General features: G+C 41.2%; 1 protein-coding gene across 8 annotated transcripts in view; it reads right to left on the reverse strand.

Moving 5' to 3' along the window:
• The window catches only part of scn8ab (sodium channel, voltage gated, type VIII, alpha subunit b), a 70,551-nt gene that overhangs the window by 23,208 nt on the left and 20,629 nt on the right, over positions 1–26,714 (reverse strand). For 2 of the 8 annotated variants that reach the window (XM_074633460.1, XM_074633435.1), the window contains exons 1-15: positions 26,469–26,582; positions 26,250–26,378; positions 23,892–23,983; positions 17,793–18,008; positions 16,966–17,029; positions 16,266–16,407; positions 14,127–14,333; positions 13,759–14,040; positions 9,414–9,737; positions 7,949–8,081; positions 6,535–6,773; positions 3,376–3,549; positions 2,766–3,122; positions 2,492–2,665; positions 1,657–1,950 (exon numbers count right to left, since the gene is read on the reverse strand). In XM_074633460.1, the coding sequence (XP_074489561.1) occupies positions 1,657–1,950; positions 2,492–2,665; positions 2,766–3,122; positions 3,376–3,549; positions 6,535–6,773; positions 7,949–8,081; positions 9,414–9,737; positions 13,759–14,040; positions 14,127–14,333; positions 16,266–16,407; positions 16,966–17,029; positions 17,793–18,008; positions 23,892–23,983; positions 26,250–26,378; positions 26,469–26,548 (2,907 nt within the window). In that variant the 5' untranslated portion in view covers positions 26,549–26,582. Of the gene's footprint in view, positions 1–1,656; positions 1,951–2,491; positions 2,666–2,765; positions 3,123–3,375; positions 3,550–6,534; positions 6,774–7,948; positions 8,082–9,380; positions 9,738–13,758; positions 14,041–14,126; positions 14,334–16,265; positions 16,408–16,965; positions 17,030–17,792; positions 18,009–23,891; positions 23,984–24,274; positions 24,367–26,249; positions 26,379–26,468; positions 26,583–26,714 lie in introns of those variants that run through there. The other 6 variants (XM_074633452.1, XM_074633423.1, XM_074633469.1 and 3 more) reach the window with 4 other exon arrangements.

The following is a 26,714-nucleotide window of genomic DNA, read 5'->3' on the forward strand; positions in this document are numbered from 1 at the left end:
ATAAATCATGTCATATCTTAACAATAGGTCAAGGTGAGGCAGGGCAAACTCGTGAAACACCAGCGTAACAGCAGCCTTATTGTAATAAAGTATACACACTGTTACGCACATGCAGACACTCAGTTCACTAAAGAATGATACTGCACTTTATAATCTTAAGTCGTCAGCGAAGGACCGCATTCACACTCTCTTCAGCTCCCTCTCTTTTCTATTTCTCTCTACCAAACAGCCAGATGGATCCTTGCTTTTCTGATTGGCTGTTAGCAGCTCTGTCTGTGTCTGCTCCCTGCAGTGTACCCCGTGGCTGGCTGTGGTGCAGGGAAGATTGTCTTGTGGTTGGTTGAAGGGAGCCCAGTGGAATATGAACCTGGTGCAGGTACAGTAGTGATGCTGCTGCATTATCTCCTTTCCTCCTACTACAAACCAGGTCAAGGTGACCCACACATCAGACTGCTCTACAAGCTTTGGGTCTGGGCTTACCCTTCTTATCCCACATTCCTGTTATACGGCAGACGGTATGTTTCTCTGTCTGTCGTCTCGTTAGGATTTCCTTTGTCTCTGTCTGTCTGCGGGGTCAGCACTCAGGCTCGGTGGTACAGCTCTCATGTCTAAATGGATGTTCTCAAATGTCAAGTGAACTAAGTGTCTTCAGTGTGGCAGCTCAGACCAGTTCTGCTTAATGGATTAAAATATGCCACACGGGCACAAACACACACGATTGCACACGTGCCCTCTGACTTATTACATCACCTTATATTACATGATTAAGGGCGCTTTTACAAGCCATAGTTCTTTTGTCTAGTCCGAATCAGAGTGAAATTGATACTTTTGGTTCATTTTCGATTTGACAGTGCACAAATTAAAGCGGACTAAATAAAACAAATTATTGGCTGAGGGGCGTATAGGATACGAAGCAGAGGATTTATCTTTTTCGTCTCAAGAGCTGCCGCTTCTATACAGGGAATCGGGACTTTGACATATTGCTGTCGAACCTTTTTTCACTTTGATTCTGCACTGGTCGACTGTGCGCACAAATCCCTTCTCCTCCATTTTATCTCAAATGACTTTATAAACGTCACTATTTTTGTGGACTTAATTTAACATATTCTGTATGTTCTCTTCAGCCCAGATGTGAAGCAAACATCGGACTTCTGCAGACGTTCAGGTCAGTCCTCTAGCACAAATGTTAACCGGCCGTTTACCTGTGTCCTACTCAACAAATGCCCGCACGGGCAGCCTGTGTTTTGGTTAGCTTGGAAACAGTCTGAGACCACCTCTCACAATCAGTCTTGTTTTGGTCCGTACCAGAGTACAATTACTGCATTCACAACTGCCCAAATGAACCGCACCAGAGTTCAATTAAAACGGACTAAATGTTGAGTTGCGAAAGCACCCTAAGTCACCTATTTTGGTAAACATAACTGTATTGTGGCATTTGTTTTAGACAATGTTAAAATCCAAATTTAGAAGCTAAATTCCTAAACTTGTAAATAAGTTATTAAACACAAGAAATATCACAGCTATGACATATCTCTCTCTCTCTCCCTCCATCAAGCAATAATTTACCCAAACTACCATCAAAGGACATCACCACTGCCATCTCTCTGCTAGCATCTCTCCTCCATTCTCACACTCTTACCAGTCCTTCCTACTCACATCTTTACTGTTCTCCACGTCCGATTCACTGCTGAAGTCTTCCGTGTTGAGGTTTTCAAAGTCGGACTCGCCGACAGCGATGGGAACGCAGACAGTGAGGTTGGGGTTGTGGATGAAGGACATGTAGTCCTCATCAATCATATACTTTCCCACACTGCTCCCAATGCCGCTGGTGGTGCCGTTGCCATTTTTAGCATAGTCCAGTTCGCGGTTGATGTCCACCGTGTGGTTTGCAATGCAGTTGAGCTTCTTCTCGTACATTTCATCCAGAGGCTTCTGTTCATCCTCTTCCGGCTGAGAGAGAGAAAATAGAACAAACAAAAAAAGGTTACTAGAAAACAAAAATGCTGTTACAGAACTCTGACTAAAACACACATTCATATGACAACAGTTAAAGTTCAAGTTATTTAATAGGAGTGGGGGAAAAAATCTATACAGCATAGTATCGCGATATTTTATTGTATTGATACACGAACATCAAGTATCAATCTTTATTATATAAACTATTAACCTCTTAACAGCCGCTATTCTGTCTTTCAGAGGTTGACGCGGACTCAGTCTTAAAGCTAGAGTGAATGAAAACTCTGAGATGAACAGAGTGAAAGAGTGTATCTTATTAGATAAAACAGATGTTGACAAACTGCATAATTTGCAGTTGGAAAAAAGGTAATAAATCACAATATATTTTAGCGCAATACTCAGCATATCGCAAAATGTTTAAGATCTCAATAAGATCGCGTTGTGACAATATTGTATCCTGGGATCTCTGGTGATTCCCACCCCTATTCAACAACCAAGAATTGGGCATGCATATAGATGTTTAATTATATGGTACCTTCTTGATCACTGTGGCTATAAAGATCCGCATGTTAACCTTGAACCAGGCAATCCCTATCTTGATGCGGGCAACCGCAAGCTGGAGGTTGTTGGGCTCGCCGTCATCATCTGTGGCAGCGAGGTTGTCTGCACTGAACGAGCTCAGCAGCAAGGCCAGGAACAGGTTCAGCACCTCAGAAACAAACCCATGAACTCACAGTAAATGGATGGTTCACAACTGGGCTACTATCATCCAATAGCCTCTATACTATGTCATTTTTGTCTTTGCTTACCACCAGGTTTCCGATGACCATGACCATCATGAAGACGGTGAGGCACATGGTCTGTCCCGCCACCTCCATGCAGTCCCACATGGTCTCGATCCACTCCCCACACAACACTCTGAACACAATCAGGAAGGAGTGGAAGAAGTCGTGCATGTGCCAGCGAGGCAGTGTACAGGTTTCGGCGATCTTACACACACAGTCCTTGTAGCTTTTTCCAAACAGCTGCATGCCCACCACGGCGAAGATGAAGACAATGATGGCCAGCACCAGGGTCAGATTACCCAGAGCTCCCACTGAGTTACCAATGATCTTGATCAGCATGTTGAGGGTGGGCCACGATTTGGCTAGTTTGAACACTCTCAACTACAAGAGAAACAGGACACGGGATTATTCCACAGTTAGCAGACATTAAGAGGGTTTACAGTTTTGCACAATACAATGACGGTTTCCTAGTTATGGAAGTTCTTCTTGATCATGATTTGGAGCTTTAAAGAGAGAAATTTGATGATTAAAAAAGAGAAATCAGAATTATGCTTAAGTGGGACAGTTTAAAGATGGACATTTTTATAATCAATGTTTTCAGCCTGTACATGAGGGCCAGAAGAGGTCCACTTACCAATCGGAATGACCTGAGCACTGACAGACCTTCCACATCAGCCAGTCCCAGCTCAACTAAACTCAGAGTCACAATGAAGCCATCGAAGCAGTTCCAGCCTTCCTGGAAGTAGTAATAGGGATCCATGGCAACCAGCTTGGCAAACATCTCTCCAGCAAAGATGCCTGTGAAAACCTGTGGACACACACATAATATCACATAGAGGTTATGATTTTTCTTTTTTTTTTAAAAACAACAACAACAACAAAAATAGGACGCACTTCAGTCACTCTATAAATGTGGGATTGATTTTACAATTTTCCCACAAAAATCAAATGTAAGTCAGTTCCACGAAATTGTGTGATGTATTTCATGGTGAAACATGATGGTAAGGGTGTGTACAGGGAGCGATGAATTTAAAGTGTAAACCAATTGGATTTATGATTGCTTTATTTTTGCTTTTTAGCTACACCTACGAGTACAGCATGACGTTACCATTGAACATACACCGCTTTCCAGAAAGTAACAGAAGCAGTAACGGATGACTGCAGTTTTGTTTCATTAAACCAGGCCTATTCAATTGGTGGCCTGTGGGCAAAATCTGGCTCTTTAACGACCTCAATACGGCCCTTTGATCATCTATTAATATGAAAAAAGTATTTTTTTTAAAAATATAATAATAATGAATTCCTTCCGATAAGAGAGTATATTCCTGTTCATCAACGTTACCACTCACGCTATAGATTCTGTTACGGACAGTTATAAGCATTATTGTGTTTTATTAGGGCTGTCAATCGATTAAAATATTGAATCGTGATTTATCGCAAATTAGTCGCACATTTTTTTTTATCTGTTCAAAATGTACCTTAAAGGGAGATTTGTCAAGTATTTAATACTTTTATCAACATGGGAGTGGACAGTATGCTTGGTTTATGCAAATGTATGTATATATTTATTATTGGAAATCAAATAACAACACAAAACAATGACAAATATTGTCCATAAACCCTCACAGGTACTGCATTTAGCATAAAATATATATGCTCAAATCATAACATGGCAAACTGCAGCCCAACAGGCAACAACAGCTGTCAGTGTGTCAGTGTGTTGACTTGACTATGACTTGCCCCAAACTGCATGTGATTATCATAAAGTGGGCATGTCTGTAAAGGGGAGACTCGTGGATACCAATAGAACCCATTTACACATATCTTGCGGTCAGAGGTCAAGGTACCCCTTTGAAAATGGCCATGCCAGTTCTTCCTCGCCAAAATTTTGCCTCCTTTGCTAATCCTTTGGATTCCTTAGGTTTTTCTAGTTTCATATGATACCAGTGTCTTCACTCTAGCTTTAAAACCGAGCCTGTTACAACCTCCAAAAGATCGATTGCATTAAAACAAATTTGCGTTAACACATTATTATTGCGTTAGCTTTGACAGCCCTAGTTTTTATTTAAATATCCCGCTAGAATTCTAAGTTTCTGGGTGTTTACATTGTTTGATTATCAGAAGATCATCATTTCATTAGTAGGCTAATCTGCCCATTCATTAGTTATGTCTTGTTAAACACAGAAATACTTATTTTGTTACAATAGGTCTTTCAGGCTCTTTAAGCAGAGGGAATTTAGGAGAGTCAAACTGAGTAAAAAAAAGATGTTAAATGCAACATTGTGTTTATTAAAACAACAACCTACTGAGATTAATAAAGTGTATTGTTTCTGAATAACAGATCACACATAGGAAATGTAAAAGTCCGGCCCCTTGGCACTTCACCGATTTTCAAATATGGCCCTTCTAAAAAAGTAATTTTATAAAAAATCTTCAAATTACTGTAAAAAGTTCCAAAGAGAGACGGGAGACTTTGACCAATCACAGGTCATTTCAGAGAGAGAGTGTTCCTATTGGCTGTTCATTCACAGAGGCAGCTGTCAATCACTCATGAACTCCGATCAAACGGTCAAACTACGCAACGCTGATCAAATATAAATCAATATTCTGTTACTGTAATGCCTATTTCTCGCTTCAAATGTTTGCTTCTTGTAGTGTTCTGTTCAGCTGTGAAATGAGAAAGATTGGCTCTGATTGGTTGTTTTCCTCCGGTCTGTGAAGTCTTGCAGATGCCATTGGGAGCATCGGAGGACACAGAGGAACATGATTCTTTTCAGATTACCTGTCTCATGCACTACTGTCAGGATATAGTGACCGTTTCATAAAAATTACTTTTTTTTACTCATATTTGCTCCATTTCTGCCCACTGCAGCTCTAAGGGAAAATACAGTGCAGAACGAAACAACTGGCTAGCTTACATTGCATTTTATTTGATGTACTGCTGATTAAAAAAGGTATTGGAGAGTGAAGATTCTTCTGACACGGCAAGGTCATAGAGCAGTGGCACCGTGTTCCAGCAGAACTTGTATGGAGCTGTAGTATTTTAGCCTGTCCCATACCGTCCACCCAAAAGCTAACGGTGTGCCCAATCAGTGCTGCAGAGAGCACCCAATGATTCATACTGCACCATCCATCTCGCTGATTCCTCTGACTTCAGTTCCTGTTTCACTCCTGATAGCATGCCAATCCCTATGACCTCATTTCCTGTCTTAGTACTGACACTGTGCCAATACTGCTGTGATATCTGACAGCAAGGGCATAGCAACAAACAAATCAAAATATCTGCTGAACATTTGGTTAATATGTACTCTGCTAAACCAGTCCTGGACAGATCAGTGGCAATCCTTATTACTATGACTGCTATTTTGTGTGTGTGTGCGTGTGTGTGTGTGTAAGAAAGAGAGAGAATTGGACAGAGCTGAGTAGAGTTGAGGTAAGCAGGATGCAGCGGAAGCAGGAGAGTGACCTGAGTGGGGGTGATGGGAGTTTGGGGAGCAGGCTGGCTGGCTACATTAAAATGGAACTAAATCTTTAATGAGCCCCCATCAGAGTCCTATATACACTGTGTGTGTGTGTGTGTGTGTGTGTGTGTGTGTGTGTGTGTGTGTGTGTGTGTGTGTGTATTCTTAAGTGCACATACCAAATGATGCATTGATGTATTGGTTTGAGGTTAGGGCAGGTAGGTGGGGCGAACCTGCTATGCTTCTGTAACTCCTGAGAGAGATGTCGAGCTTCATGCAGGCGTAAACAGTTACAAAGACAAACGACAGTGGTACAAGACGCAGTTTCTCACCAGGTTGCCGACAGACAGGACGCCCTCAAATTGTGGCGTCATGGGGTAGTGCTCCATGGCCATGAAGAGGGTGTTGAGGACAATACAGATGGTGATGGCCAGGTCAACGAAGGGGTCCATGACAATCAAGTAGACGATGTGCTTGATCTTAAGCCACATGGGGAAGCACTCCCAGATGAGGAAGACGTTGGCAAACTTGTACCAACAGGGAGGACACTTCCTCTGAGACTCCTCCAACTCTGCAGGAAGAGACAAAGAAGAAAGAAAAGGGTGAGAAAAACAAAACAGTCAGGAGTCCCTTAAAACAAATGTTTTCCAATTATATTGTGTCTACCATAAACTTCCTGGATTAACGAACACCATCTGTATCTGGATTCTTTGTCTGCATCAGGAAAATGTCAACTTGAGGTGTAATTGCAAACAATATCTAGTGCAACATCTCTAGACCACAGCTGACTCGAATTGTGATCATATCTCAATCAGGTAGGAACTAAATGAAACTCATACAACTTGCACATTTTTGTGAATAAGAATCTGCCCACAAATTGCAGACAACAACTGACATCAGTTTGTTGATCAGCATAATTGCCAACGCTCCCAATTTTCCCGGGAGACACACGTTTTTCATTGCCCTCTCCCGGTTTCCTCCCGAGATCACAATTCTCCCACATTTCTCCCGATTTATGGCAATTTTTCACACTTTTTTTTCCTTTTTGTTATCTCATCCTATCTATGGCACTGCACAGCGTTTTGAGCTGCATTTGCTACACATCACAGCATCACAGCAAAGCCATCATGGCATCGCACAAGCCATTGGAAATAACGGGTTTCAGAGCGCAGTGTTGCTGTTGTCGCATTGGGTGAGTGGGAGAAGGAGAGGGAAATGAAGAGTAGCCTACTAAGAGAAAGAAATAGTCAAGCAGGGACAAACAAGGAATAATTGAATGAAAACTGATTAATATTAGTCTAGTTTATACCAGAGATTCACTGCAGAAGGGCGAATTATTCAGTTTTCTTTCCTGAGAATTGAAAGTAAAATTAAAAGTAGGCTATTTATCAAAAATGCTGTTTGCAGTGTACTTATTATTTTTGATATTTCCACTCTTTAAAAGTCACCAGAATGCAGGAAACAAAATCTCTGAAACTCATTTTCTTGGGGGAGGACCCCTAGAACCCCGCATTGGTTTTGAAATCCTCCTAATTTTTGAGGTCTCAAGATTGGCAAGTATGTTGATCAGACCAATTTCCAATTGCAATTTCCATATCCAGATCTAATGCAGACAGCATGCATACGTATAACAAGAACACATATTTAACTACAGGAGTAAATGTCTCATTGGATGTTAATCTGAATAATACAGATCACATTTTGGTCTAAATTCGAAAAAAGGCAAAAGGAAACGTGTCTCTGTACCCTCTAAGAGTGTGTTGGTGACTACGCTCATCTGACTGTTGGCCCGGTCCTTTTCTTTGAAGGAGGAGTTGAGCTGATCCACAGATACCATGAGAGAGCCAGAGTGCTTCTTCTTAATCTCCACGTCAGTAGTCTGTACTCAGAGAAAGACACAACGTCAATCAGAGATAGTACTCACATGACTTCATACCCACGAACATCACACATTAAAACTCATGCTCTTAAGCCATCTAAACGATGAATGATGCCATAGATCTGCTCAGAAGACGAAAAACCTTATGCGATGACTGCAGCTTTTCACATCAAATCTCAAATCATTAAATCTTTTTCACAATGTATGATTCCCCAAAATGATTTGTTCAATTAAGCATTTCCTGCAACATATCGTACATACAACACACTTCAAATTCACACTGTCAGTTCTCAAATAGTTGATTTAATTTACCACAACTGAGGAGAGAACCAGGACTTTAGCGAAACAAACTATTATTTGGGACCTGTTTTCCATTTATTACATTTTAGTAAGCGGCCATTATTGACGTACCGGCTTTTATTTGAGAATTTACGGTACAGTTTCTGAACCCTTCATCGTTTACTGTGCATACCATAGCTACAACCCCTGAGTAAACAACATTAAACTGCATGCAATGACATGCGTGTCAAGAACTGAGGGGAATTCAAGACATCATTTGCTGCTACACCATGCTACTTTTTAAGAAAGGTAAAAAGGTAAAAGCAGGTAGATTGGTTGAGAATTAAAGAGGGGTCTACCATGCTAGCTAGAAATATTGTTATCGAAAAAAAGTTTCAGATTTGTTCTTGCACCATCCAGTGGCTCAGGAGCGGAGGATAAATTAGGACAAGAAGGAAAGATAGGAGAGGCAGAGAGAGAGTGAAAGAAAAAGATGGAAAGAAATAGAGGGGTAGATAAAAGACTAAGACCTAGACCTAAGAATGAAAGAAGTAGGAGTAGGGAGTGAGTTTTTTTTCCTGTAAAATGTTTTGATAATTTAGTTTTTTATGAATGACAATATGCGTAAACTTGGTGATAGAATTGTTAGGGGATAGAATTGTTAGGGGAACTAAGGAAGGGGGTTGGTAAATCATATTGCATTATTGTTAGATATTAATCAATGAAATGATCATCATGATGCGGGTAAGGCAGTGAGTTTGTGGATACTGTTTCAGCTGGTTAGTGTCTTCTAGAGCTGTTAAAAAAAGGAGCAGCGGAAAAAGGGCGTTAGATCAGGATGGAAGTGTAAATGTCAGATGAAATAATAAGACAGAATCTAGATATTCAGGGGAGGAAAAGGGATCTACTGAGTTTAGGGAAAAGAGGATCAAGAGCCAAGGGGAAGAGGTTGTGAAGCTGCAGAGACCGGGCCACCACCATCATGCCTAAACTGTATTGGTGTCCCATGGACGTCCTTACACTGTCATCAGTGGCTGCCTTATCTATTTTCACCTCAGGCAGAAGCCGTCTGCCGGGCCCAGGGCCGCTGAGAGACACCACGCCATTGCAGTCCACCGTGCTGTTCCTCTTCCCTCCAGAGTGGGGTGCCAGCGGGTGGATGCGAGACGAGCCTTGGCTGTAGCCACTGTAGCTGTTGCGGCGGTAGGGGATGAACAGGGAGCCGCGGCGGTCTTCGCTCTCCTCTACTGTACTGTGCTCGTCGTCCGCGAACTCGTTCTCTGAGCCCATGTCCTTGGAACGGCCTTTGAAGCTGAAGATGCTGCTGCGGCTGTTGTGGCGCGACATGAAGGGAGAGCCTGGGATGCTGAGTAGTGACTGAAGAGGGAGAAACAGATGCGGAGGGGGGAGAGTCGAGGAGTTATTAAAAACAGCAGGAGGTCTGATGTGTAAGTAAAAAGGGGCAGACAAGGTGAAGAAGGGGGCAAGTGGGGCACAGAGTTAACAAGACGTAAAGCAGAGGACAGAGAGGAAAATAAAGGTAACTAAAGGATAAAGGCAGTTAACGAGGAGTTTCCTCGTACTCAACCACGTGTTTATCACAAAATGAGTGATACAATGATAAAGAGCTTTCATCGTAATCATGCTCAATCACTGTTATAGCATGAGAACTGCATCATTGTAATATGGCAATGAAATTATACAAAATTAAAGTTCAGATGCTTTCATAAATTCATTATCTTTTCTTGTCATTTATTTTCTCTTTGTTCTGTAAAGAAGACCACAAGAATCCAGTAATTACGCTTGTTACAACATTGCACAATTTAACCAATAAACTGAACAACTGAGATGATTTTTTTCCTTGTTTAAGTTTAGTATTCTAGCATATTGTTAACTCATAAATGAAACAATAGAACACAATTGCAGCCCAATGCATGCTTTGGGGATGTTTTAATCTGGACCATAGCCAGTTGTTTTTGTTTTGTCCTCTGAGTAATATTACAGTGCAGTTTAGTTTTGTTTCAAAGGTTCTACAGAAAACATTCATTACAATGACAATGTTTTCATCACATAATTTGTCTTCAAAGTTTAGCAAAGGAGAAAAATGATACAAAATGCAAAACCTATTAACCTTATCTCAAATATATTTTTATTGAGCAGTTATATTTCACATATAAAAACCTATTAAAGTTATTAAGATCCTTTGTGTGCCAGTGTTCCCTAGTCTGAAGCCGTTAAACAAATCATCTTGCTGGAGCTAACTCCCCAGGGAAGATCGTTTGGACGAAGCGTTTGAGAGTGAACTTGCGTAGGGCGAGGGACTGGTCAGTGAGTGTTGGCAATGCAGTTGGAGAAGAAGTTGAGAGAAGAGAAGAGCTATCCACAAGAGCCTCGCGATGGCTGTGGCTCAAGAGAGGTAAGCCAAGTGGCGCACGTAGCTAACTACACCCGAAATATCCGACGATTCCAGGAACATCACTGACGATTTGTCCAGAAGCATACAAGGTTTTTATACAAAGTAAAGCTGATCATTCAGAGGTGACCTGGAAAGACTGGTTGAGAACCATGACAGCGACAGCTTTGAGAGGCGCTTACCGGGGGTGAACGGGTAGGCAACCCAATCTGCGTCCTCTGCGAGGAGGAGACCAAAACCAAGCAACAAAGAATATCATGGAAATATATACGCCCAGGGGAGCTTGAGAAGCGAGAATGAGAAATCCAGTCGGACAGACAAGTGATGCCCAGGTGGCAAGATTTAAATGCTCGAAGATCCACCAGACAAGAATGTAGTGGGAGCAGGAGGAACACAACACATATCTCTGCCATCTTGTTTTCTCTGCTGATGAACATGATTGCAAAGTCAGCAGGGCCAGAATGGAGAAGGCCCAAGACCAAATTTGGCCATTGCCAACCATCGATAAGGGCTCTTATGGAGGACCTGACCTACTAGGCGGATGGATTCTGCAAGGATTCGAGAAGCTGATAAGGTGAGCCCAGATGAGATTCAAATCAGCCAAGTCCAGATCTCTGGTGCTGAAGAAAGTCAAGGTTGATATTCTTCACCCTTGCTGGCACCATGATTGCAACCATAGACTGTATATAAAGATGGACGACATGACAGCTCCCCAAAAGTGAAGCCAAAACATCTTGATCACGCCCTGTTGGCTGGCTGCAGTATAGCTCATAAACCCCGCCTCCTCCATGTTAGTGGATGACACATGGGCCAAACTAAAAAGTCAAACTACACGTCAAATAATTTTTTCCCAAAGATGGTTTCTGTCATTTTGGGTAGTTCTCATCACGCTGATGTATGTTCAAATGTTAATTTTTCTGATAAGTTTGGTTTTAATTAGTTATTTGATGCTATAAAAAGGGGGTGAGACATCATGTTTAACAGACTCAATGACAAGCTGTGGCCTTTCTCGGCTCGCGATTGGTTCGGGCGGGTGACCTTGATACTGTGGCTCCACCGCCCGATCACTACTGCGCAGGCTCTGGCTCCGAATGACGTCCAAATCTCAAGATAGCAGCTCCCGTATACAGGATATTTTGGCTTAACTTCTGTACAGTGGGAGGAAGTGGAGAAGCGTCGTCCATCTTTGTATACAGTCTATGATTTCAACCATCACAGAGAAACCAGAGAAAAGCATAGGCAAGGCGTTTGACAGCACCCTGAGGGATCTAACATCCATCCGATCAACCTGCACTGAACTGGAGGGAAAGCTGAAATCGATGAACTGGTCAAGGCGTGGCTGTACCAACATGGAATTCTGTCTATAATCCTATGGCCACTCCTGGTGTGCAAAGTGTCAGACTCAACCATTGAAGCCTTCGTGAGCTACCAATGAGTCTGAGCAGCATCACACTCTATGGGCACAGCAACAAGCTGCAGCTACCACTCAAACCTCTGAGGGAGGAATTCAAGATGGCAAGGACCAGAGAACTGCTGCATTACTGGGAGTCAACAGACCTGAAGGTGGCAAAAGCTGACTTTGAGGTGAAGACCAGAAGAAAAGTGGCAAGCAAAGGAGGTGTTCCAGCAAGCAGACTCAGAGGCTGGTAAGAGGGGTTACCCAAAGCAGAGCCAGACTTCCAAACCTCCAGTGTCACCAACATGGAAGCATCTCCAAGTCCAGAAGGAGGTGAGGGCAGCAGTGGAGGAAGAGACAACCTGCAGAGTGGTGGCAAGGGGGCCTGGTCAAGATGGAAAAATGCTCCGGAAAGAAAGGGGACCTGGGCTAAGCTGTGGAAGGCCGACCTCCACCGGATCAAGTTCTTTGTCCAGGCGGTGTATGATGTGATTCCCAATCAATCAAACATCCACACATGGGGTAAATCAGAGTCACTAGCATGTTCACTGTGCATGGAAAGGGGAACCCCAGAACACATCTTGAGCTGCTGCACCAAAGCCCTGGCAGAGGGACGATACCGCTGGCATCATGACCACCATGACCAGGTCTTGAAGGTCATTGCCCAAGCCATCGTCAGAGCCGTAGAACAGTAAGGAGAATAATTCCACCGTAATCCTGGCCTGGACTGGAAGATGTATGTAGACCCGGAGAGGCAGCTGAAGTTCCCCGAGCACATCGCGACCATTCCGAGACCAGATATCGTGCTCTGGTCTGACCGATCAAACAAATCATCTTGAGAACGCTTGGATGAGGCCTTTAAGAGGAAACTTGCAAAGTGTGAGGAACTGGTCAGCAAGTGCAGGCAAGGTGGTTGGAGAGCAAAGGCTGTCTTTTGAAGTTGGATGCAGGGGCTTTGCAGCCAGATGTCTGCCCAGACCTTACACTAAACATCCAGAGAGGGAAGCAAAGAAGAGCCATCAGTAATACCGCTGAAGCAGCAGAAAGAGACTCAAGATGGCTGTCGCTCAAGAGAGGAGAGCCATGGTGAGGACGTAGCTAACTTGCCTTCTGGGCACGAGCTGAGGCGGGATCTACCTCAGCTGGGTCACGTGGGGAAGGTACAGTTGAAAGACCCGAAAAGCCCAATAATTCCTGAAACATCACTTAAGCCGCGTTTCCACTGCATGGCTCACTTTTGGTACGAGGTCCTTTTCTCTAGCCGTCTTTCCACCGTAGACTGTAGTACCGCCTAAGTATAGGCGGGATCTCAACTCCGCCTTCTAGTAGCGGCTCAGCTCGCTTGGAACCTCAACCGAGGTGGTACCAAGAATGGGGCGGTTCTATTTGTACCATCCACAACTTTTGCTAATGGAAATGCAAAAATAACCGTTCTAATGTGTAACGAACTGAACTGAACTGAACTGAACTGGACTACTTGGTGGAAACGTGCCATAATAAGGTGTTCAGAAGCATCAGTAGATGTATCCGCACATGCTAAGTCAAACAACAGTGTGCATTTACTGTCTAGTTTATCTTGCTAACTTTACCTGGTTCATAATGGATGTCTTCCTCCCCAGCCGGCTTCCTGGGAAACGAATGGTGCTTTTCTTGCTGCCATCGTCCGACTCAGACTTAACAACCTTCTCACTGTCTCCCTTCTCTTTGTCCTGCTCTTTCTGGCGCCATTTCTTCTTGCGATTGCGACGCTCCTTGGCGCTCTTGGAGCTCAGCTTGGAGACCTCAGAGGAGCTGCGGGACAAGTGCTCTCCTCCCTCATCCTCTAACGCAGCCTCTGACACCGTGCCTGCAGATGTAGCCATTGCAGCAGCCTGAGAAAAGAAAAGACACATGATAAACATAAACTATGAAAAACAGGTGACTGTTGTATGTGTGCGAGAAAGAGAATGAGACCAACCTGTGTTTCCTCTTGCTGCCTCTTGAGCTGATCGAGCATGGCCTTGAATTCAGCCTCTTTCCGCTCCGCCTCCTCAATAGTGGCTTGGTTCTGCTCCTCATAAGCCATGGCCACCACAGCCAAGATGAGATTCACCAGGTAGAAGGAGCCCACAAAGATGACCAGCACAAAGAAGATCATGTAGGTCTTCCCAGCGGCTCGCAGAGTCTGACAGATACACACAGACAAAGCAATGAGGTTATCAGAGAGACATGGAAAATAATGTTTTTAAACAGACATATTGTCCTATTGATAAGTTATAAACTGAATGCATCTTACTAAAACTGTTGTTTTATGTTCAAGAGTACTTTCTTATTCTGTCAGAGGTACTGTATGTATACGCCATAGACTGTATATAAAGATGGACGACATGACAGCTCCCCAAAAGTGACGCCAAAACATCTTGATCGCCCCCTGGTGGCTGGCTGCAGTCTAGGTCATAAAGCCCGCCTCCTCAATGTTAGCAGATGGGACATGAGCCAAACTAAAAAGTCAAAGTACACGTCAAATTTTTCCCAAAGATGGTTTCTGTCATTTTAGGTAGTTCTTATCACGATGATGTATGTTCAAGTGTTAATTTTTTGTGATAAGTTTGGTTTTAATTACATATTTGATCCTATAAAAAGGGGGTGAGACGTCATGATTGACAGCTGTGATTGACAGCTGCTCTGAGTGAAGTAGTCGCAGAACCGGAGGTTCGGGAATTGTATGAGAGAGGAGATGCAACTTTAACTTTCCATAACCGTCATGAGTCTGCCTAATAGAACATGTGTCGATTTGATCATAAGTGTAGTTTTAGAGATATTTATGGTTAGTTGTTGTGCCTTTCTAACCAAACAGCTACCGTGGTGCTAACGTAGCAACTAGGTGGCTCACGCTAGCAAGCTGGCGGGTGTGTGGGCCGATACCGCGGCTCCAGTCCCCCGATCACTACTGCGCAGACTCTGGCTCCAAATGACATCAAAATCTCAAGATGGCAGTTTCCGTATCCGGAATATTTTGGCTTCACTTTTATACAGTGGAAGGAAGTGGAGACGTGTCGTCCATCTATATATACAGTCTATGGTCTACGTGTGTTGTGTCATCATTGCTGGTGCTTCTATATCCGGTTCATAGCTTTCTCCAGGAAAACCTCCAGACAAGAAAGAAACCTTAGAGTGCAGGAAATCCCAGTTTAAACAAACACACACACTGAAACAGTGACTGGCCTATTTGCCAAATGAAGTGTATCTATTATGGCTGCGGTGGTACAGGTCTGGAGGAGGAGGAGAAAAGAAATGCTAGTGCAGTGTCATGGTAGTGCAGTTTAACATTACAGATATCTGTGCACATGTTATATATTTTGTACATTCATGTGTGTCCCTAAGAAGTCAGATATGTAATACTGGTTCAATGTTCTCTTAAAAAAATACATTTGGCGGAGAACACGACTGTTCTAAAGGTCATTTAACAAAAACATGAATTCACTTTTGTTCATTGCTTCAATACAAAATTCTTTTCACCCTGCATGAAAGACAAACACAAATCTAGTGGCAAGTAGTCACACTCTCCTAGCCACCGTATTTCTGACCAGCTGTCCTTCCTTCCCTTTTATTCAGAGGGCAAATGAACTGATGGGGGAGAGCTGCTGAGGGGCACCTTTGCTGATTCATCAGGTATAAGGATGATGATGTATATCTTTTTTATGATGAAGTGAGGACAAAATCATTAGTACTGCTTAGGGGGTGTTTTACTTCTCTGGGTAGGACTAGAGAAGCATTAATATAGGTCTCTAAAACATCTGCAAGAAGGGTCAAAGACTTCATCCAGGAAATGAAATTACCACCTGCCACCTGCCAAATACTGGGTAAATGTTGGCTGTGGCAGGTAAAAGTCGTCTGCCACCATGGCAGATAAGTTTTTCTTGTATTAAGAAATATTATTTTTAAGAAGCCATTCCTAATTTAAAAATAGTCAGGGATTAAGGTAACACGATATGTTCCATATTTCTAATGGCTGGTACCACTTACTCGCTATTCTGAAGCGTTCTACATATACTGTACATCATACCAATTTCAGACTACGGAGAAGAAAGAAGAATTTAGGAAAACACTACTTTACCAGCATGTAGAGATTCTCCCAGAAGTCTTGGGTCATGAGGCGAAAGAGGGTGAGGAAAGCCCATCCAAAGCTGTCAAAGCTGGTGTAACCATAGTTGGGGTTCCTTCCAGCTTTCATGCATGTAAAACCCTCTGGACATCGTCTGAAAGGAAAAACACACAGGAACACAAAAGCTGTAACTTAACAAATGACTGAAATGTGCCACTTCAGCATCAACACAGTTGGGATCACAGATACAAGCATCACTGGCAGTCTAAAATAAAATAAGTCTTGACTAGTGTTTTTGTTGTTGTTGTTTGCTTGTACATGAAAGCTTACATGTACAATGTTGGAGTGGGATATTGATATGACCTACCTTAATATTTAATGACCCAAGGAAGTCTGGCTCATGAATTATGAATACATGATTGACTGCCTAAAATGTCTAAATAGTATGTATAATGAGTATGTGTACTCATATTTTGAAAACTGCGAAATGATTTTGTTCCTGAAGAGTGGCCCCCATGATAACTACAATTAGATTCATCAGGCCGAAATGAGAAGCTTGAGGGGGGCGCGAGTGCCCGGTTACATCACTGATGATGTGTCCAAGTGCATCGCAAGATGTGTGAAAGAACAACAGAAAAATGTGAGACACCTGCTGAAAACATTAAAGTATAAATATGAAGGCATGCATTCAGTGAGTAAAGCACTAACTTACCCCGAGTCAGAACTATTTCCACATAGTAGAGCATCAATCTGACCAGGGTAGAAGTAGAAATTTGCTATAAAGACAAAAACAGAAAACAGTCACTTGTATTAGCCACTGCCACATGTCTCAAAAACAAAACAATAACAAGAGAAAAGAATTACCAAGATGCACACGCTTTCTGTTAAGTCCCATTGAGGTAATCACGTTGGTTTACAGGTTATATTGATAACATTTTTATGTAAACTAATCATTTAAAAAAAATAATACAGCCACAGAGCTTTTAGAAAGGTGCCAAATTAAAGTATGGCTTTTCCTGAAAAAAAGTTATTATGACTGTGAATTAATCATTTAAAAAATCTTGATGTGTCCAAAATTAATGTTTTGTTTAACTCTGTGGAAGATATCTGACGTTTGGTTCCCACTTCTAACAAGACTTGTGAGCCAACAGTAAAACAATGTTGGTATTACGTGGTATCTCTATGTCATCAGCGATCGAGTAGTTGCCGCTTAGTGTGGTAAAAAACAGATACATGGCTGAGTTTGACACTAGTGTCTCCATCAGGCTGCAGAGTAAGTGAATATTTACCATGGCAACAATGTAGGCCTATAGCTACATGTTGCAAAATAACTTTTACTCTACCGCGAAAGATTCATCACTTGACAGTCTGTCTGTCCGAGTCTCAATCCATTCAACCATCAAATATGCAGGTTGTGCAACGAACTGGCAACGACTTGTTGTGAAGTGAATGCAATAGAACGGGGTAGGGAGAATATGACCTCTAGTGGCTGAATGTTATCGGTTGTACCTTTAATCAAGTGTCAAGATAATCACTCACTGTCATTCATGATGTACGCGTCCCAGGCAAAGCCCCCATTTGCCATGACGTACTCGGTCATGTTGATTGGCCAGAATACACACTTGTGCCGCAGGTTCCCCATAAAGAGCTGCAGTCCAATCAGAGCAAAGACGCTGAGACAGAAGACGGTCAGGATCATCACATCCGACAGCTTCTTCACAGACTGGATCAGAGCACCCACAATGGTCTTCAGGCCTGTTAATTAGTATACGATAAACACACACACACACACGCACACGCACACACACACGCGCACACACACACACACACACACACACACACACACAAATGTGCACAAATGCACATACATGGAAACAGACGAACTCACGTACACACACACACCAGCATACAAATTCAAATGCACACACACACACACAAAAACAAACACACAGATAGACACAAATAAAAAGAATTGCAACTTTTTGCATCCCAAGAGAGCACAAGCTGAGTTTGTTTTTTTATAGGTGCAATTCAGAGCTGACTTAAGGAAAGCAAAGTTAGGTTAGGTAACATACATATCTAATCCTGTATTTAACCCTGTGCTGGACAGCCTGTTACATAAATCTAAACTTGGCAGGCATCAGAATTATTTCTCAAGCACCTACGCCCACGCTGCCAAGCATCAACACCAGAAATCAGTGTGTCGTGTGCATCCCTTTAGAGTATAAAACCAGTGTGTAGACAGCGCTTGTTGTTGTTCTTCCTGTCATTCCTGCCTAGATGGAAATCTGCAGGTCAGGCTGTTCTTTTCTTATTTAATTATTCAGGTAGTTGCAAGCCAAGCCATGTGGTGGATATTAAGTTACCCAACCTATGATTTAAGCGACTGTAATATTAACACCTCAACAGTAGGCGGAAATCATCACAATTGGCAAACAGGGGCTCCATTTGATATAAAATGAGAGTGGGATCTAACAGATATGGTTATATTTGCTGATACACAATACAAAAAATTATATAAAGTAAAAACCACAGGGATGCGAGTTGGTGTCGAGTATGTTGAGAATAATATTGTTGTTGTGATACTGTTAAAAGCAGCTCTTTATTTTGCAGCTTTACCTGATGTTTTTTTTCAAGATTCAAGATATCTGAGGACTTTAAATCATGTCTTTTCTTTAGGGCTGTCAAAGTTAACGTTTTAACGGCACTAATTTCTTTAACATTAACGCAACTTGTGATTTTTAGGTTGTGTCGTGTCACACTAGCTTGTCGCAAAGTCGGTTAAATAACGCTCCAAACTTAGGCTAAATTTTGGCAACAAAAAATGGCATGGGCGTTTTCAAAGAGGTCCATTGACCTCTGACAAGATATGTGAATGAAAATGGATTTTATGGGTACCCACAAGTCTCTTCTTTACAGACATGCCCACTTTATGATAATCAAATGCAGTTTGGGGCAAGTCATAGTCAAGTCAGCACACTGACACACTTACAGCTGTTGTTGCCTGGTGGGCTGCAGTTTGCTACGTTGTGATTTGAGCATTTTTTTATGCTAAATGCAGTACCCGATGCAATATTTGTCATAGTTTTGTGTTGTTAATTGATTTAGAATAATAGATATGTACATACATTTGCATAAAGCAGCATATTTGCCCGCTCCCAAGAGAATTAAATACAGCCCTACTTTATTCTATATAATTCTGTATGTCTTACTTGTTTGTACTATGTACGCACCTGCTGAAGAATAAGCCTTGAGGATAAATAATAAACTATCTAATCATCATATTATCATATAAGGTAATTGCTTCGACGTTTATTTAATTACTACATAATGTGCTACAGTACGGTAACAACACAATAAAGCCTACAGCTGAGAGTTCAGAGAAAGAAGCTGACAACCCAGTTTCATAAATTGGAATTCTCTGATATCCAAACATAAATAATGTAAGCACAGTGCAGTGATAGCACAGGTATTCCCATAAGGTAGTGAAAATAATGTAGCTCCAGTCATTGTCTGTGGGCACAACTCTGCATCTCAGAGGCAGAAACATTTTTTGTCATGCGTCTCCACATCTCCTGGGAGGAGAAACCCGTTCTCCTTTCCTCTGCTAATGTTCTCACTTGTTTCTTTTCTTGCTCATTTGGATAAGCTTCAGGCTACTATTGCTCATTAAGTACTAATGTACTTATTTCAGATAAATAGAATCATCCCATATCATGTAACTTGATGTCTTCAGTTTCAAAGTTTTAATAAACAGTGTGATATAATTTAAGAAATGTGGCTGTATGTTTGTGTCATTAGAATCTCCCTGTGAATAAAAATAAAGGTTATTTATTTATTAAAAAATAGAATATGTTGATTTTTAGTAGCTTTTAGAATCTAAAGAATTACACTCACTGTACTATTTTTGTCTAGCTTTGCTGGATAGATAGTGCTTTTTTTCTTCCTTACTTTATTTCAGTTTCACTTCACTTTCAGTATTATCATGGGCTGACATGCTTATTTGCACCATTACACTTGTCAACACTTTCCTTAAGAATAAATACTGCATATTAAAGGCCCGGTTAACCTTTTTTCTCAGTCAGTTTTTCACAATAAATAATCGGATCCTAAATAAACAAATTATTTTCTGCCAACGTTGCAACAGTTTTGGTTACTTCACCATTTGTATTTGTGTCGGTGCTACTCTCTCTGGTTTAAAGTGGGTGGAGCTCAGTTGGAAAACGTGATTTCACATATTTCACTGCACCAATCAGGATTTACCAACATTTGAGTCTGAATAACAAAAAAATAATGTGTTTTTGCCTGTTTTAAAGCTACAGCGTGAAGATACTAGTATTATATAAAACTAGAAAAACCTAAAGAATCCATTGGTGCCAACAATGTCATACTAGCGTGTCACGAAGGAGGCTAAATATCGCTCCAAACTTATGCTAAATTTTGGCGATGAAAAATTGGCATGGCCATTTTTAAAGGAGTCCCTTGGCCTCTGACCTTTAGATATGTGAATGAAAATGGGTTCTATGGGTATCCACGAGTCTCCCCTTTACAGACATGTCCACTTTATGATAATCAAATGCAGTTTGGGGCAAGTCATAGTCAAGTCAGCACACTGACACACTGACAGCTGTTGTTGCCTGTTGGGCTGCAGTTTGCCATGTTATGATTTGAGCATATTTCTTATGCTAAATGCAGTACCTGTGAGGGTTTCTGGACAATATTTGTCATTGTTTTGTGTTGTTAATTGATTGCTAATAAATATATACATACATTTGCATAAGGCAAGCATATTTGCCCACTCCCATGTTGATAAGAGTATTAAATACTTGACAAATTTCCCTTTAAGGTACATTTTGAACAGATAAAAAAAAAAAGTGCGATTAATTTGCGATTAACTATGGACAATCATGCGATTAATCACGATTAAATATTGTTATCAATTCACAGCCCTAATGTAAAAGACTTCTAGTAGAAACCCAAAATACAAGTATGATATGTCCCCTTTAAATTTGAATTTCACTTATTTAGTCATGCATATTTAATGTTATAGAAAAGTAGTTAGGATATGAAGCCAAGTTTCAGAGGCTTTAAAAAATCCAAACACTGTATGTCCCCAAATATAAACAGCTGAGCATTGTATTTCAGAAAAACAGGATTCCATAACATAAGTCTAAAGTAGCTTATGTCTGGGGAAAATACTGTGCATAGATCTGCATTAAAACTCACTACAAATATCCAAACTCTCAACTGGCAGCTATTTATCACCTGAGCAGCTGTGCATATTATGTCAGTACTCTTACAGTCTCTCTCAAATTGAAACTGTTGGTGGACTGATTTCTTTTGTGCAGATTTCCAGCTACATGGTTATCAAACAGAGATACTTCTAGAAACATTTAATAAAATCAAAGGGCAAGACTATCTGCTACGTAATAACAGCACACTGATTCCACTATAATAGTGCATTTAAGTTTAAACCACAGATATAGAGGTCATAGTCATTGTTTTTCATAAAACATTTAACACCACACTGCAGCTTGATAGGATGTTTCCATCAGAAAGACACATTTTCATTTCCACACTTTTACAGTAACTACTTCATGTAAGTAAACAGTTCTATAGAAAAGCTGTTCTACTGAGGAAGAACAGACTGCACTACAGCTGGATTTAGGATCCATCTGGAGAAGAGAAATTATTATTAATTTCCCTTCACTCCGTGTGTCCATCTATGGGAACATTCCTGACGAGCTGCAGTCAATTATTATCAACTGCAGCACCACAACAGCAAACAGCGCACAGAACCAGGCTCAGTCAAGGAAGCAGGGAGTGAAGAGGAGAGAGAAAGGACAGGCGAGGAAGAGTTGGTGGCTGGGGGGGGGGGGCAATGAGAGGTGGCATGCGGGTCATTTAAACGCCAAGGCTGAAGGAATTGACTCGGTGTCGGCATCACCTGTGTGTAAACCGTGATGGCGACCTTGATTTAACCGAAGAACCGTTCCCATCCTAGGCACCTCTTTCTCCCACTCTTGCAGTGCTGGGCGAGCCCTCGGGCTGGTTTAGCCCAGAGCACAACTGAGCGCTCTATGCTGGAGGCTGAGCTTATTGTCCTGTACTGAATGTGTTTGTGTATGTGTGTATATCTACTGAAACACAGTAACTTCATAATGTCATATTGTTTTGAAAGCATTTTGAGTGAATATCATGTAAAAGCAAATGTATAAACTAGGGCTGTCAAAGTTAACTTGATAATAACACACAAAGTTGTTTTAACGCCACTAATTTCTTTAATGCATAAACGCTCTACGGTCCTTCTGAGGTTGTAGTGGGCTCAGTTTTAAAGCTAGAGTGAAGATACTGATATCATATGAAACTAAAAAACCTAAGGAATCCAATGTTAGCAACCATGTCATAGTATGGCCATTTTCAAAGGGGTCCCTTGACCTCTGATCTCAAGATTTGTGAATGAAAATGGGTTCTATGGATACCCACGAGTCTCTTCTTTACAGACATGTCCACTTTATGATAATCACAGGCAGTTTGGGGGAAGTCATAGTCAAGTCAGCGCACTGACACACTGACAGCTGTTGCTGCCTGTTGGGCTGCAGTTTGCCATGTTATGATTTGAGCATATTTTCTTATGCTAAATACTGTACCTGTGAGGGTTTTCTGGACAATATTTGTCATGTTTTGTGTTGTTAATTGATTTCCAATAATAAATATATACATACATTTACATAAAGCAAGCACATTTGCCCACTCCCATGTTGATAAGAGTATTAAATACTTGACAAATCTCCCTTTAAGGTACATTTTGAACGATCAATCGCAATTAACTATGGACAATCATACGATTAATCGCGATTCAATATTTTAATCGATTGACAGCCCTAGTATAAACTTGTGTTACACTGTGTGTTCCCTAGAAAAATATGATATTTATTATTTATGTTTCCCTTTCACTCCCAGGATGGACAAAGATCTTCCCAAAAAAATAAATAAATAAGAAAGAATCTGAAGTCTGAATCAAATAACTCTTGTAATAACAAAATCCAAAAGAAAAGCCCCTTAAAGCCAAACTTGTAAAAGCATGTGTCTCAAAGCTTCATGCAGCGTTGATGTGTCGTCAAATTAGGCTTGGCAGTCTTAGGAAATCACATAGTCTTTAGAAACAAGAAGGCAGTGTCATAGATTGGGAGAATTTGGATCAATGTGTGAAATAATACTGAACACAAACCAGATGTGCAAAGAAGTTGATATACTCATGATCATGTTTGTTCCCTAAATCGTTTGTTCATCTAACCCCTCATGATAACACCCTGAAAGTCAACTCCTTGGAAATGATAAAATCTACCTCTATATTATCACATTGTTTTGGACATTAATTGTACAGACAGATAGCATGTTGCATATCCTGATTTGCTCTATAAGCTCAGCTGTCCATATGGGACATGTGAGCATACAAGACTGCCAGTAGACTGCTAAGCCTATCAAAAATGTATTGCTACCATTTTTGATTGTCATAAAAACAAAAGTAAAACAAACAAAAAAAAACATCCTCTTTTTAAAAAGAAATCAAAGTAACAGAAATAAAAACAGGTAAAAGAAGTAAGCTCAGCCTTAGTGTTTAAATGGGAGTCTCACCTGGAATGACAGAAATTGTTTTCAATGCTCGGAGAACCCTGAACGTTCTCAGCGCCGAGACATTCCCAAGGTCCACAAACTCTGTCACATATCTGTAACAAGGTAGGATGACACACAGAACAGAAACCCCATGACACACAACACACACGATAACAACAACACACACATACGCACGCACGCATGTACGCGCAGAACAGCACGACACCAGCACCACCATCGAAGACCAGGAGGGAACACCACGTGAGAGAGAGAACGCCTGTCCGACCAGTGGGAAGAGGACGGAGGAGGAAGAGGAAGAGGAAGAGGGACTGAAACAAAACCACACCTAACATCAACCCCGTGACTCGCCCGCCCGCAAAACACAAACACCTGGACTGTCTTACCTGGAATAACTGAAATTGTTTTCAAAGCCCTCAGAACCCTGAACGTACGCAGAGCTGACACATTGCCTAGGTTTACAAACTCTGTTATATACCTGCAAGGTGGATCAGATACAATTATTCAGCAGCCATCCCAAAGAGAGGAGAGAAATAATGAATTGTTACAGAATGATTTAATAAGCATGATCAACGTGGTATGATGGATTGATGTGGATTGAAGGTGCTGTGGGCAATTATCTATTTAGCAAAATTCCCCTTATGTCCCACAAACAAACATTAAAAAGACACACAAAACAGTATTAATAACTCAGTCTTGTATAGAAAGCTGCAGGAATGAGTCCTAAATCCCAGATCTGCCCTTCAAGTTCCCCGACTCAAAGTCAGTGGGTTTTTTGAATGGGTTTTTAGTTAAATGCTTGAAATAAGGTCTGTAGTTAACACAAGATTAAGAGATTTTAACATTTTGTCCTTCGATATAAAATTCATCAGTAAATATCCCACTTGTGAGTTTTGAAGCCTTTATGTGTCTTAGACAGGCGGTTGCTAACAAGTGGCTAAATGAGACTACTAAACTTCATCACGCTGAACACTAGTCCGTCTTTAGCTTAGTGGTGGTGACGTCATGCGACCGTGGCGTAGCTCGTTAGCTTTTTACCTCTGGCGATAGCATTTACTTTTATAAAATCATGAAATTGGTGAAGATTATCTCGCTGAACAAAACGGGTAAATATCATAAATGTTTGTTTGCCACCGAGCTTATTTTCTGCAATAATAATTTTAGATTGGGGAGTACGGTCTTTGTCCATCTTTAAATATTAAATAACAAATAGAGAGCTACAGGAATGAGTCCTAACACCTGGATATAAGTTGGCACTTTAGCACTTCCGGTTCCCTCGTCTGGAAGTCAATGGGGTTTTAGTTAGATACCTGAAATAAGGTCTGTGGTTAACACAAGCTGAAGAGATTTTAAGCTTTTGTTCTACGTCAGTAAATACCCCAGTTGTGGATTTTGAAACCTTAATGTGTAATGTGTAAAAAAAGGCGGTTGCTAACAAGATGAGTCTACTAAACGTCATCCCGCTGACTCGTCCGCCATTACAGTCTCGTTGTGTAAACTCACGCTCATGCAACCGCGGTGTAGCTCGTTTATAGCCTAACTTTTTACTTCTGCCGATTGCATTCACATTTCAAAAAACATAAAGGTGGTGTTCGTTTGTGAAGATTATCTTGCTGAACAAAACGTGTAAGTATCATAAACGTTTGTTTGCCACAGAGTTTATTTTCTGCAATAATCCAAAATCCAATGGAAAAATCAAATTGGCTGTTTGTCGAGGGAACCAGGGAGATGCTAACTTCCTGGTTGGCCTACACAAATACGTCATCCCTGCAGCGCTCTTTATAATGTTCATTTTAAAAACCACTCCAGCAGGCTGCCAAAAACAGCAGTTTGTTATTAAAGGATTAAAAGTTTGATGGACGTGTGTTATGATACTCACACAATGATGGAACCTGTAAGTTAATCATTGGATTCTAACTACTATTAAAATGTTAAACATTTTTGCACCAAATTTTAAATGACATGAAAACATTTGATTGGTAAAACCAATACCTTCAATTATTGCTCTGTTCCACTGATATGTCTCATAAGCTATATATTAGCTATTATATTACCCTGGTATCATCACGACTGGATGGAACGCAGCCATTTTTAATGTGATTAGTTACACCTGTGTTTAAGTAGCCGGACTGTCTGTGGTGAGAAAGTTCTGTTACCATCTGGGATTTAACGGCTATTATCTTGTAACTAATTATAAAGAAATCACATCTCGCAACTTCCTTCTTTCCATATGCTGACATGTTATATTTCTATTGGTCGTGTTGAAATCCCCTTTTTTGTTAAGTTTTCCTTTTTACATGTAGCTTTCAATTATTATTATTATTCCTTAAGGCTTTTATTGTTATGCGTTTAAATACTTACGCCATCGAGATGACCATGAAATCCAGCCAGTTCCACGGGTCTCTGAGAAAGGTGAACCCATCTATAGCGAAGCCTCGGGCAACAATTTTTGTGAGCGACTCAAACGTGTAGATACCTGTGAAGGTATACCTTGAGAACAAAGAGAGAAGAGAGTAAAACGGTGACGGGCACATGAAACGAGGTTATGATTTCTGAGGAGAAGTGTGGACGTGTACTTACTCTACTTGTTTGGACCACTCTGGGGGGTCACTAAATGTCATGAATATACAGTTGGTCAAAATCGTACACATGATGATCATGCTGAATAACGTGAGAAGACAGAAGTTAAGGAAAGTTCCAACAGTGTTACCCATAACAACACATACACTTTAATACACCAACAACTGAAATCCAACTTTAGTATTGAGAGAGAGAAAGAGAGAGCAGGGAGAAGACAGTGATTTAGAGCTTACAGTGCATTAGCTT

Source organism: Sebastes fasciatus, chromosome 1 (genome assembly GCF_043250625.1).
Source record: "Sebastes fasciatus isolate fSebFas1 chromosome 1, fSebFas1.pri, whole genome shotgun sequence".
NCBI classification, from domain to species: Eukaryota; Metazoa; Chordata; class Actinopteri; order Perciformes; family Sebastidae; genus Sebastes; species Sebastes fasciatus.